The 12,951-nt window shown below is 37.1% G+C and overlaps 1 protein-coding gene across 2 annotated transcripts in view; it reads right to left on the reverse strand.

The window, feature by feature from the left end:
* Window positions 1-245: 245 nt before the first annotated feature.
* Window positions 246-12,951, reverse strand: part of ALCAM (activated leukocyte cell adhesion molecule) — a 95,551-nt gene continuing 82,845 nt past the window's right edge. For both annotated transcript variants that reach the window (XM_075264972.1, XM_075264971.1), the window contains 2 exons: window positions 3,765-3,880; window positions 246-2,469 (listed from right to left, as the gene is read on the reverse strand). In XM_075264972.1, coding sequence (XP_075121073.1) covers window positions 3,793-3,880 — 88 coding nt within the window. In that variant the 3' untranslated portion in view covers window positions 246-2,469; window positions 3,765-3,792. The remainder of the gene's footprint in view (window positions 2,470-3,764; window positions 3,881-12,951) is intronic.

Genomic DNA, 12,951 nt, shown 5'->3' on the forward strand with positions numbered 1-12,951 from the left:
GCTTATCTACCAACCTCGTATACATTTGTATATGAATACACACTGTTCATTGTACTATACATGTAATTTTTTTTTTTTTTTTTTTTTTTTACAAGGCCCATCTATATCCACAGGTGTAAGTAAATTCAGACCTGATTCTGCAGTATCAGAGACACAATGATATAATACAGCATGCAAGAACTGCAATAGCTCATGCAGTTCCTAAATAGATAACTATAGGTTTTAAAAAGAACCATTTTTAGATCTCGGAATAGTTTTTCTTTTTAATAAATGTATTATCCTGTAAACCAAAACACACTTTTACATATTTAACCTGGAAAATAAATAAGTGGTGCCAGGGCTATTTTATCTTATCCCCACTGTATTAGGCAAAAAGTATGCATAGTATTATTCCATTTTACACACTCTGACTTACAATTGTACACGTATTGCAATGGAGAATATACATTAGAATAATAATTTAGAATTATACTAAATACCATAGATATCTTCTATTTTAGCCCAGAAATCTGCTTCTGTGAAAAATCCACACAAAAATATCACTATCAATGTTTTTCATTTTTTTTCATCATTTAAAACAAAAAAAACCCTAAATATAAAGCATGAATGTTGAAATAAAAACACAATTTCCAAAATAAATAACTAATATTTTTTAAATCCAAGTAATCTGTGACAATCAACCAACTCTGACCCTTGCACACATGAGTTTGTAGTAAATACACTTTATATGTACAGTCTCTGGAAACATATTTCTGGTTTACAGAGGATCAAATACATCTCGTGATATTCAATGCATTCGTTGCTGTCCATTTACAATACCAAGTTTACACGCATTGAAGAGTCCACATTTTTTTTTTTTATAAAGTTACAAATTTAAAATGTAACAAAAAATACTTAGACATTTTATTGTTTTGTATATTGGATGATAAATTATGTACCGGCTAACACAAGACTGAGAGAAGGTGCGTTCATAACCTTTTAGTGTTAGATAATAAAACAATAAAGCAAATTAACCTATTCACCCCTGCAACGCACTGCGGAGCAGGCCACTCATGAATTACAGTGATTAAAGAACTGAGCATTAAGAGCTGCAAGTAGACTGCTGTTGTCACCATACAGATGGAGCATGCTTATTTGTAACAAGATGCACAGGGCCGCTTCCTTTAGTATCGAGAAAACGTCAAATCTTACCGATTCCTTGCACTTAACAGATGTGAAGCGCCTGAGTGTGCTTGCTGTGTCTTAAGACAAGCAATATAGATTTGATAGAAACATGCTCCATATGAATTTCCAATAAACAATCATGGGCTTGCAAGCTGCAAAACACTACCATCTTTACAGCAGCAATTCAGATTTGCAAAACGCATAGGAAACCATGATTAACATAGAGGTGTAATATTTGCTACTTTTGTAGTATGTGTCTTATCATTCTGAATATGGCTAATAACAATTTTAACTGTTCATACAACAAACAAAAATGATGAGGAATGTGCAAAAAGCAGCAATGCTGGAGATGTACAGACCACATGATACAGAAATTAAGAGTGAAGTTTAAAGCTTAAGCCAGGCTACGAGACAATGGCAATCACTCAATTTACCCTGGAAATATTACAACTGTTGGCGATGGCAGAAAAACACAATTAAGATTGTAATTATAATGATAAAAAAGCGTGAAAGAAAGCATTAATTAGAAGTTAGGTAGGTCCTTCAATAATTAGTCTTCTTCAATCATGTGAATAAAACGCAGTTATCAATGCAGCGCTGTGGCGGTACATGTTTTTGCAATTATGTTTCCTTTTTTGAAGAATGCAGTATATAAGGCAGTGGATAATCAAAATCAAGATTCCTGTCGTTATTAAATTAATGATATGAAAAACAATAGTCTGCAATGCTATCGGTAAAATATGCCATGAGTAGAGAGGACAGGTTTGTGTGTCGTTGACGGCACACAAAGTTATGTGGACTAGTGTCTAGGCTCTAGGAAACCGATTACTTAAGAAGTGGTCAACTGGGTAGGGTTTGGGCAAAACTACAACTTCATAGGTTTTGGAAACCTCAATGAGTAACCTTTTACCGATGGCATTCAGCATTAAAAATGTACCTGCGCGTCAAACAGTGTCATAAAAAATAATAACATTACACTATACATCTGATTGACAGCAACTCTCGGAACAAAGCCTTACAGTGTATAAAAATAGCTACGTAAAAAAATTTACATAAAAGGCAAACAAAACAAATTTTCAGTGCAGACATTTACATAAAAAAATAACAGAACACAACATGGTAAGCTATCATCATGGCTGTTGGAACAGTTTTTCTTGATCCTTTTCATAGATAATTTTCCTCATAATCCTGGGATAACTTGATACAAATGTTTAATACTTTGACCATGAACATTTGCAGTTCCATTGTATATATTCCATTAAGTACAATCCAAATTCATGCTTCAAACTGCTCATCATGGTTTCCCTATGAATACAAAAACATTGCATTTGAATAGTGGAAGAGAATTGCAAATACAGACACTTCAGTCAGTAAAGAGCGGACATGATGTCTACTGTATGAAAGGTTATGGTTCACAAACTGTAGAAGTGACGGAGAGGGTGTTCATTTGTAGGAATTTGACTCTGAATTTGTCAAGCAGAAAATTTCTGCTTCAGGAGGCTGACTTTGCCATTGAATTTGATGCCCCACGTGGCGTAAACGCAGCGTTTTAGAAACATTGTGTAGTGGATGGGATTCTGTTGAATCCCATCCCCACAGTGAGAAAAAAATACGCACAACGTAGACAGTGATTTATAAATCCGTTGCAGTTTTGGAAATTGCAGAATATCAATAATACCAACTAAAACGCCAGAATTTTCCCTATAAGAATATTTTCCATATAGGAAACATCTGTAAACTTTCTGTAAAGAGCAGTTGTCATTTTTCCCACAACGCTTTCATGCTGTAAGACGCTACGTGGGGCTTTGGCCTGAAGTGGTATTTGAAGGCTTTACCTGAGGTAAATCATGTGCAGGGGCCCAAAATTCAGAAGGTTTTAGAGAAACATTCTCACTTGAGCAAAAAAAATTGCAACTTTTTTCATCGCTTACATGTCACTTCCCTTGCAATGATAAATCAGCCCCATTCTGTTTGTTACTTACAAATATTATAAGAAGGGTATGAACAGAATTTTAATGGACCTACATATACTATATTTATTGTTCCTTTTGTGCTGGTGCCTCTTTTGTAAAGCTAAATACAACCAGTAAACACTATGGCAGCTCCATTCTGCCAGTTACTGTAATAAAGGTTGTTTTCTAAAGCAGATATAAATTATGACATTCATTATAACTTTTCTGAACAAACATACTTTAATACACAATCTAATATTTGTGCCTTGGTTGACATTTTTCATAGAGCCAGCACAAGATAATGCTTCGGAACAGACTATAAATCAGTGACATCACAGACATTTCATGTCAAATATTCATGAGGCTCCGGCTGCTGACAAATTGATTGTTAGACTCATGAATTCTTCACTATTGGCATGAACCAGGTGCAATAGAAGGAGAATTTGCAAATCATATAGAGATGATTCTCTTATGCAAAGTTTAAAGCTGTGCTTTGGAAAAAAAAAAAAAAAAAAAAAAAAAAGTGTAATAATTTTGTGTGTATTGAATTACAGTCATCCCAGTAATACAGATTTGTGAAAAAAGCCATTTTAACATATGAAAGGAAACCGCTTTGGTAGAAGTGGTTGATAAGTGGAATGAACCTACCTTGAGTATTGTGTTATTTATATGCTTCTTATGCTTCTGATTTATGATTATTTTCTTCTAGCTTCTTGTTTTCTTCTGTGTTACCAAGTTCTTTTCCTACATGTTTCGATGCTGGGCTTAATAATGTAACGAAATAATGACAATAGCGTGAATGCCAATTGGAGATACCTTCAATAACAATTCAGTAATAGAAATAGCATACATATCTCCTGCACTGCGGGGATAATTGTTCATCTTTTAGAACTGTCCAGGGAACAATTACATGCTATATTCTTGAAATTACGGATATAAAAGTAAGTTACGTAGTTGCAATTAAAATATTAACTACAACTTAACCTGAATGTGTAGGCTTCTTTCCAAAGGACCATATAGCCTATTGTCCCTCGGCAACGCATTAGGAATACGGCCAAGATATTCACTAAACTATTTCCCCTTAGCGAAATTAATATGGTTTGAGGAAAAAGGATTTACGATTTTTCAATCCTCAGAAAGATTGAATACAAAGAGGATGATTGAATAGGAATACGCAAGGTAAATCATTCTATATTTTACTCAAATAATTGGTAAAAAGACCCAAAGTAAATGCTTTTACTGTATATAGCACAAAAATAGGGGTTGTATATGAAAAAAAAAAAAATGAACTTTTCATTGGTTTCTTTGATGAGGTATCACACTGCAGCACTTTAACCAACCGCAGAGGTTCAGGTTAACTCTGCTACATCCGTATTTTGCCAACAACGTGGCACTAAATTTTCATTAGTAATGCCAGGGACAAAGGTTTTTAGTTTTCTTTCTGGAAATTGAGGAAAGAGCGTCAAGCCCAATCCCAATCAGCATGATACAGTTTTGACATGTCCTTGATTCGATCCTATCTGGTTATTAAGGCCGTCTTCTTGAAATGATTTATTACCAATGTTCAAGCTGACTGTAGAAAGATTTACTACATTCTGACAGTGACTTTAGCTTGGTCTATACATTTCCAATAATTCTAACAGAGCCAAAATACATTTAAACAAATTAAAACAAAGTAAATGTACATCAGGAGAAATCTCTCTATTGTTTTAGGTGCTTCTGGAAATAAGTTGGTTACATTTGAAATTTTCTTCCATTCATTAGTTTATAAAAATGTATCATCTTTCATATGAATTTCATCCACAAATGATATATCTTGCAAAGAACTTTCTCCGAATATTCCCAAAATGGCCACTTTGAACAACTATAATGGCTAATGTGGAAGGCTGAACCTGCAAAATTATTGTTCGACCATAAGCCTGCTATAATGTTGCCAAAGAAGCAGTTTCTAAAAATGCACAAACTGGCTGAGACCAGTAGTAGAAGAAGCTGGGAGACAGAGTCTAAAGGTTGCTCTTCACTAGAGTCCGCTGCAAGGCCAGATAGCCTTTTCAGGATATGAGGTCAGGTCAATGACATATGGTAAAGCAGGCGGTACAACTGGGTACAGGGCCTGAAGCAGGCTGGAGACGGTCCCCTGTTCATCATGATAGCGGTCAATAAAGGTTTGGTTCCCAAACCGCTTATACATATTGTTAATGTTAAGGAACCCGGCATGTCCAATAGATGCCATTCCAGGAGAGGTCACTAAAAAATACTTATACTAACTTCTCCTGGGCTTTTGACAATTCCCAGCATCCTCTCTGAGACTCTTCCGGCATGTGACTCAGGTCGTGTCCTAGAAGTCACTGTTGTGGGCTTTAATTTGGTCACGGTGGTCAAGCGCAACCCACGTGACTGCTGAAGCCCAATCAGTGATGTCTGGGACACAGCACCTGAGTCGCAGGCAGAAGAGGACCGATGAAGATGCAGAAGAGAGCCAGATAGAGTGACGATGCCCAGGAGAGGTGAGGCATGGTGAGTGTGTTTGTTATTTTTAATCACTTCCTCTGGGCCTCTATTTATTATACTCTGAACTGTGTGCAGGCCACTGTGGAGCTGATTATACTTTGCAGGATCACTGTGGGACATATTATACTGTGTGGGAGTCACTGTGGAGCATATTATACTTTGTAGGACCGCTTCACCATTCACATGACACATCATCTGTTTAATAGCAACCACGCACTATTATTACAGGTTGTAACAATATTGCATATAAAACAAATATAATAAAACAAACACTGTACAATGTAAATAGTGAAGGAACCACAGTGCTCGCAAAAGCACCACAGAAACATCAAACAGTTGATCAGCAGGGGCCCCGGGTGTTGGCCCTCCACTGATCTCTTACATCTATTAGAACCCTGCAGATCAGCTGTTGCCCAAAAGCTCTCAGTATTTATTATTTACATTCGGGACCCTGCTCTGCTCACTCACTATATTCTTGATAAATGCAGTTGTGATACTAAAGCTGTCCAGGGAGCCCTGGACAAAGGTTTGCACCAGGGCCGACAAGACATTAGTTGCGCCACTGGTTCAGGTTATCACCCCACAAACTTAGTCTATAGATGTTCTACCACCTGAAATCAACCCAGGACTAACAGTTATACTCACAAGGCAGGTTAAATCAGGAGAGTGGAAACAAAGAATTAATTGTATCCAAGCCAAGGTTAAATCCAAGAAGATCAATCAAAGTCAAATCAGAAAACAAGCGAATATCCAGTAAACAAGCCAAGGTCAGTAGTACAGCAATCCGACAGACACAATCAGAGCAAAGGAGCCCCTCTAGCACATATTAAATAATAATAGCAGACAATGGGGAATTCTGAACAGACTTTAAATATCACTCCTCAGCCGCTGATTGGTTCAGTGTCTCAAAGCTCTGATAGCTGCAGAAAGCTTCATATGTTGGTATATCACACTTAAGATGGCAAGCAGTACTGAGACTCCAGCCAGAACCTATTTATATTGAATATATATATATATATATATAGTGTATTAGCACCTTAAGAATGGTGGTCATGAAAGATTATTAGTCAGCTCTCTAGAAGTCACCAAACACTGAACCTTCAATCAGTTATCCACTAGAAACCATATAGTATATAAGGTATATACAAATTTTAATGAAGACACTAGAATTAGCACTTTTCTGCACATGGCAAAATAAAGGATTTTAGATATTGATTCCAAACTTTGCTGAATTCATTTTAGGGTAGACATTAAGATATCACACCTTCCTATGTGTCTAAATGTTTATTCGTTTTCAATTCCCTATCCAATGATTAGCTTTGAGTTTCAGCAATGGGGAACCACAGCAATCACATAAGAGGTCCGAGTGCCCCCTGGAAAAGGATCTGCAGCGCTCGTGCATAGCCACCGCTCCATTTACTCCTATAACAGAGTGCTATACTCATCTATCTCAGCAACAGTGAATGGAGTGGTCACTCATTCAGACCAACACTTTATTCACATGAAGCACTGGGGGAATCTTTATTCTCAAGATTGCATGGGGTTTCAACCATCAGTCCCCCAGTAATCACACACTTATTTAACATCCTTGGGAGTGTAATAAGTCTTATTAGTGGGATTACTCCTTTACGTTTTATACAAAATGGCATACATATTTCTACTAGGTCGTGCCAGGATATTGAGTTTAGTTTCTATTAAACCACATCCAGAGTATAAACTTCTCAAAAAACAATACGCATGGATGTGTTCTATTTCATGTCTAACTATCAATTGTTATGATGAATCAGCGATCACAATCTGGCTACTTTTACACACACTGTTTGCAGCTAAAACTTATTGTAACACACACCTAATAAGAAATGAAATATGAAAGAAAAAAAATTATTATATTGACTGGATCCCCCCCCCCAAAAAAGAGTAGTTCATTATGAAGTAGACAGTAAATAAATGTTTATATGCGCCTTTTGTTCTGCTTTTCCCATTTTCTGTCTCAAGCAATTCTTTTTCTTCACTTTCTGAACTGTGTCTAATGCCAGTATGTGGCATTTGCATTTATACAGCAGATTATGCTGCATAAAATAGAGAGACATAGTAAAATGCTTACCCACAATACAGCCAGCTTTAAAATTTGCTATGGCTAGAAAAAGTGCACAGCCATCAAATTGTGCAGTTACAGATATTTGTTGATCCTTGAGATTTTTTTTGTGTTCTGCTGTACATAATAATATGTATGAAACCTCTTACTGGGCTGATCTACTACAGAGACTGATATACTAAAAGTAAAGCAATAACACTTTTCTCTACGTGGCATGAGTGATCAAAAGTAGAAGCACAAAAATGGCAATTCTAAATTTTAGTTATATGGAGTATACAGAGAGGTTAATCTCTAATAGCTCCTTTTGCATTTATCCACCTAGATTGTATTGTGAATATACGCATCATATCTATGCCACTTTATGGTCTCATTCAGAAATATACAAACTGTCCTTTTTATGTTACAGCAGGAACACTACACAGAACATTTCTGTACAGTAATTCATCAAGCAGTGGAGAACGCTATCAGCACAAAGTTATCTGCTCTGCTATGTTCTGTATGATATCACTTTCTGACATTCCACTAAACAACCAGAACGTGTGCTTCTCTCTAGTCTTGTAATAAGAAGACAGGTTTTTTTTCCTCCCTATTTCTCAGGAGATTTTTAAGGAGCTAAAACTAAATCAATCTTTAGTGGAGTTTTTCCAGGATTCTACGAATTCAAGCTCACAGATGAAAAACAACAAGCTTTGTAATACTTAAAGGGAAGCCCTGGCAATCTTAAGACCATCCCCTTAATAGAAATTGCTGGCTAATTACACCGTCTTTCCTTATCCTAATTTCACCTTCTTTAGTAAATCACATTGTCAACTCTTTTATTCAAGCATTCCTTGCTGTGTAAACAGGAGGCCTTTCTGTGCTGCTGCAGATGCTACTTAGAGCTACAATGTGACCTCAGACTTGAAGCTCTCCCACCGTTTTTCTGTCCGAGCTCTACAACCCTCCCTATACATACTGTCCATAGTTGTCCCTTTTTTACAGTCAAGTCACCATGTCACCACTACCCTCTTTACCCTGATTTTTTTTCAGGGGCCCATAGACCCATTAGTGTGAGGCATCCATGGTGTATCAGCATCTGTGAATCAAAAAGGCTTACTTCTGGGTTTTTTTTGTGGTCTGCAAATAAAGACGTCTCAATAAACAGATTGAAATAAATCAGCAATACATGTACGTGAAATGGAGACATGAGAATAAAGCCTAAGGGTGGGTTCACATCAGCGCCTGATCTCCGTTTTGCAGGTTTCTGTTGCCTGCCCGAGAAACTGGACAGGAGACTGAAACCGACAGGCAGTTTTCAAACCCATTCATTTGAATAGGTTTGCAAAGTGTCCGCCTGGGAGCACTTGTTTTTTTTTTAACCGGACATAAAGTTGAACAAACAGGACTTTGTGTCCGGTAAAAAAAAAAAAAAAAAAAAGTTTTGCTGCGGAGAGCAGAAGACGCTCACAGGCGCTAACTGACGGACACTGAATGCTGGGTTTACGTCTTTTGCCAACAGAAAACGGAAACATGCAAAATGGAGATTGGGCGCTGGTGTGAATCCGCCCTGTTTGAAGTGACCCTCTCTAGCCTCAGCTTCCCTGCCTTATACAAAAGCCTGCTCACCCATGTGCCTACTGAAAAGCAGTGTATTGATTTCAACTGACAACAGAGAATAAGGGTAAAGAATAAAGAATAAACAGAAAGTGGATTTCAATGCAGACTCTTAAAGAAAAGGGGCGAAATTTGTTAATAAAGTATATCACAATATGTAGTAAATGTTGTAATGTTCAGTTACACTTCCTGCTCCCTTTTCTTTGTATCAGCTGATCACTCAGGCCCCTCAGAACTACATAGGATAGGTAATCAATATTTCAGTACAGACAACTCCATTAAGAAGGCTAAAAGTAAAAGACACTTTCTTACTGAATAAACAATGGAAGTAACAACAGTTACTCAACAGAAAATGCAGATACTGTGTGATCACAAAGATGTGAGTACAGCCAATACATATGCTTGCATTTATGGTGTGGTACATTCTTTATCTCCATGGCACTCAGTGATAAGAGGAGGACTTTCTATAGTTGTAGATTTCCTACACACACTGAAATACGCACATATATGTTAAACTGGGAGCTACTTGCATTAGTCTCCACTTTTCCTTTAACCATCTCAGCTTGGTTTATTGTAGGTTTAGGTTTTGAGGAAATATGGAATAAAAGGATATTGTGAAGCCCAAACTATACAGAAAATGTTGTTTTATTAGAGTGATAAACCTATTCTTACTTCAAGCTTCACAATGAAAACACATTTGAAGTATGCATGCTGACACAAGAGGAGTCCTGGTAGATGTGTTATTAAAAGTCAAGAAGGTAATTGCTTTGAATCTATGTAGGCTGCTGGCTTTGGCAAGATGCATTGCTGTTCTTAGAATGCTTGCCTGCTGCTATGTGATTCTTTTCATAGGCTACCATCCATAGAGCTAAGAAGGATTTGAGCTTTAGCAGCCAATGCAGCAGGTGGTCTCTGAAAAATGATGCTGTGTTATCAATAGGACTCCAGACCCACAGAAATGTTAACACCTTCCTCAACATAAAACCATGCACTGCATTACTTGAGGCATAACGCTGCACCTATTTAGCCAACAATTAGGAACATGCTATAATTCTACTAAAGATGTTCCATGATAAAAAAAATTTTTTTATAGAAAACAATATATTCTTATTCATACTCTAATCACGTTGCTGCTTGAGCAATATTTTCCTCACTTTGTCTTTAATTGTCCAAATTTATTACATTGGAGCTGAGGGAGTAAGACAGGACTAAGATACAACTGGCTCGGAGTATGAACAATGTAAGGAAGTTCTAAGTATTTCAGGGGGCAGAGGGATTACTTGATATCTGTACATTACTAGTAAACATTGAATGACTGTATGATGTTATCATTCCACGTGAGGAGTAGGGATTGGTTATTGATTATAATCATTTTTGCTTTCCACAATATGTAAGTTTTGATGACCACAATGGAGAAGACAGTATTGATACTGGAAATAGCTGTCTGTCTGTCGGAGATGGTATTTGTGTTGTAACGTTATACTAGACAATGAAAATGATTGTCTAAAGGGAGCAGGATGACTTAACACACAATGATTCTGGCATTGACAACATTTGTGGTTAAAAATAAACAGATATCTAAACAAAGAAGGAAAAAAAATTCAGGGTCAAAAAGAAAATACATAATATCAAAATGCATCAAAGAAGGTCCTTGAGAGTTCTGCACAGACAGAACACTAAACTGTTACAGACCAGCCGTCAAGACGTAATGTACTTTGTCAAAGCAAAACAAAACTATAAGATGACAATAAAAACAAATGCACCTTTTGTACGCAAAAGTTACTTTTAAAGACCACAGATTAAGTCTATTACGGATACTACAAAGTATGATTCTAACATTAATATGCCAATTATTCTAGCAGTTCTAAGACTACAATAGTATTTGCAGATGCAACAACTGGGAAACCACATGCAGGGTATATATATGTATTTAAATATAATATAGGAAATATGGTCCATGTGTGGCTTGTATGTTCTGAACTGAACATGGCTGTGTGAAGTGAACTCACTGTTTCATAGGGAATTAGGAAGCAGTGAGCTCTCGCTCGTGTGCAGGAGGCCTATCGCTCACATGGTTTTGGCTATCATTCACACAGTGCTTTTTCATTAAAAGGGGTTATCCAGTTTATAATATTGATGGCCTACTTTTTGGATAGGTCATCAATATCAGATCTGCAAAGGTCTGACAGCCAAGTCCCCCACAACCCCACTGTTTCACTGAAAAATATCTAGGGGGCCATGTGTGTATTACAGAGACTTGCGGTGAGGTCCTCCCTGTTTTAGTTTTGGATATTTTCGACTTTGCAGATCCAGTGCAGGAGCGAGGGGGGGTGGCGCACTTCCAAAAAGCGGGAATACAAGCCCTGGTTGTGTTACCTAGGTGTTTTAGTAATGACATGCTGTAAGCGTGGAGGGAGCAATCAGAGAGGTGTGGAGGAGATAGAACGCGGGTGTCCGAGGGGGCTTATCTGGAATAATTGTAGTCATGAGTAGCATATTTTACTATGCATTTACAGCTGCATAGCTAATTTTTACTATGTATGTTATACTAGCTTGTATTGAGTTACATGACTGTTAGCTCACAGGTGAAATGCATAGTAACGTGCTATTTACTGTATTACTGCAATTAAAACTGCATACAGTTAAAATAGGCACTGTGTGAACTCAATCATGTTTATATGTTCCTATTAAATGGCTAGTAAAAGTCATTAGTTTAGTCCTAGGATTTAGCTAGTCGCCTTCTATAGTCTGTAGAGATTTGCCTACATTTGGAAGATTTTGGAACATCACCAGCAACTTTAGTCACCACCGTAAATGTTCATTTTACATTATGTTTCTGCACAAACATACTCCCTTTTAGAACAAATATTTAGCTTAAAGGAATGCCAACTGTAAAGTTAACCTGGCACAGCAAAAAGTAGAACTCAGAACTACAAAGCTGAATTTTTTTTCCAGCTGATGAATTTCCATTCCTTCATCAAACAGCCACAGCAGTGGATAAGAGATAAATCCTTTGCGGTACATACAAAGATCATCATACCATACTGCTGTTTACTTCATACATACAAAGTACAAATCATGGCTGCTTATGTTAGCTGCTTGTAAACCAGACATATATTCCATGTCTGACATTGCGTATGGTTCATGTAAGCAAATGGTGCAAATTCTGCTATTACAGGATTGCCAGGCTTCAGTTAAAGGCAACTTGTTACGTCGGATGAGCAATCCCCATGATCAATAAGATAAAGAGCAGGAGGATCTGGACAGATTTATATATAGTTTGTGGGAAAAACATCCCTTCACTTTCTCTGCCTGTGTATTGTGTGTATAGACAGATGTCAGCTGTTGAGCAGGACCATCCACTGGACGTCTAAGCATAGAAAAGGCAGGGATTTCAAGGAATAAATACAAGTTATATGGACTATATTTCCATAAAACTATATATCAATCTATATGAAAAAAAAAGGGTTATCTGTAGCTCACGGTTTGAAGACAAGCGATGTAAAATTCAGAGTGCACAGGCTTACTCCGGACTCTAGAAGTGTAACTCACAAAGCGAAAAGTAGAAAAAATGCCAGCATCTTGCTGAAGTGGATATTAAAGTTTTAACTTTTAATCCATAAAGAAATAAAATGG

This window comes from Leptodactylus fuscus, chromosome 2 (genome assembly GCF_031893055.1).
Source record: "Leptodactylus fuscus isolate aLepFus1 chromosome 2, aLepFus1.hap2, whole genome shotgun sequence".
NCBI classification, from domain to species: Eukaryota; Metazoa; Chordata; class Amphibia; order Anura; family Leptodactylidae; genus Leptodactylus; species Leptodactylus fuscus.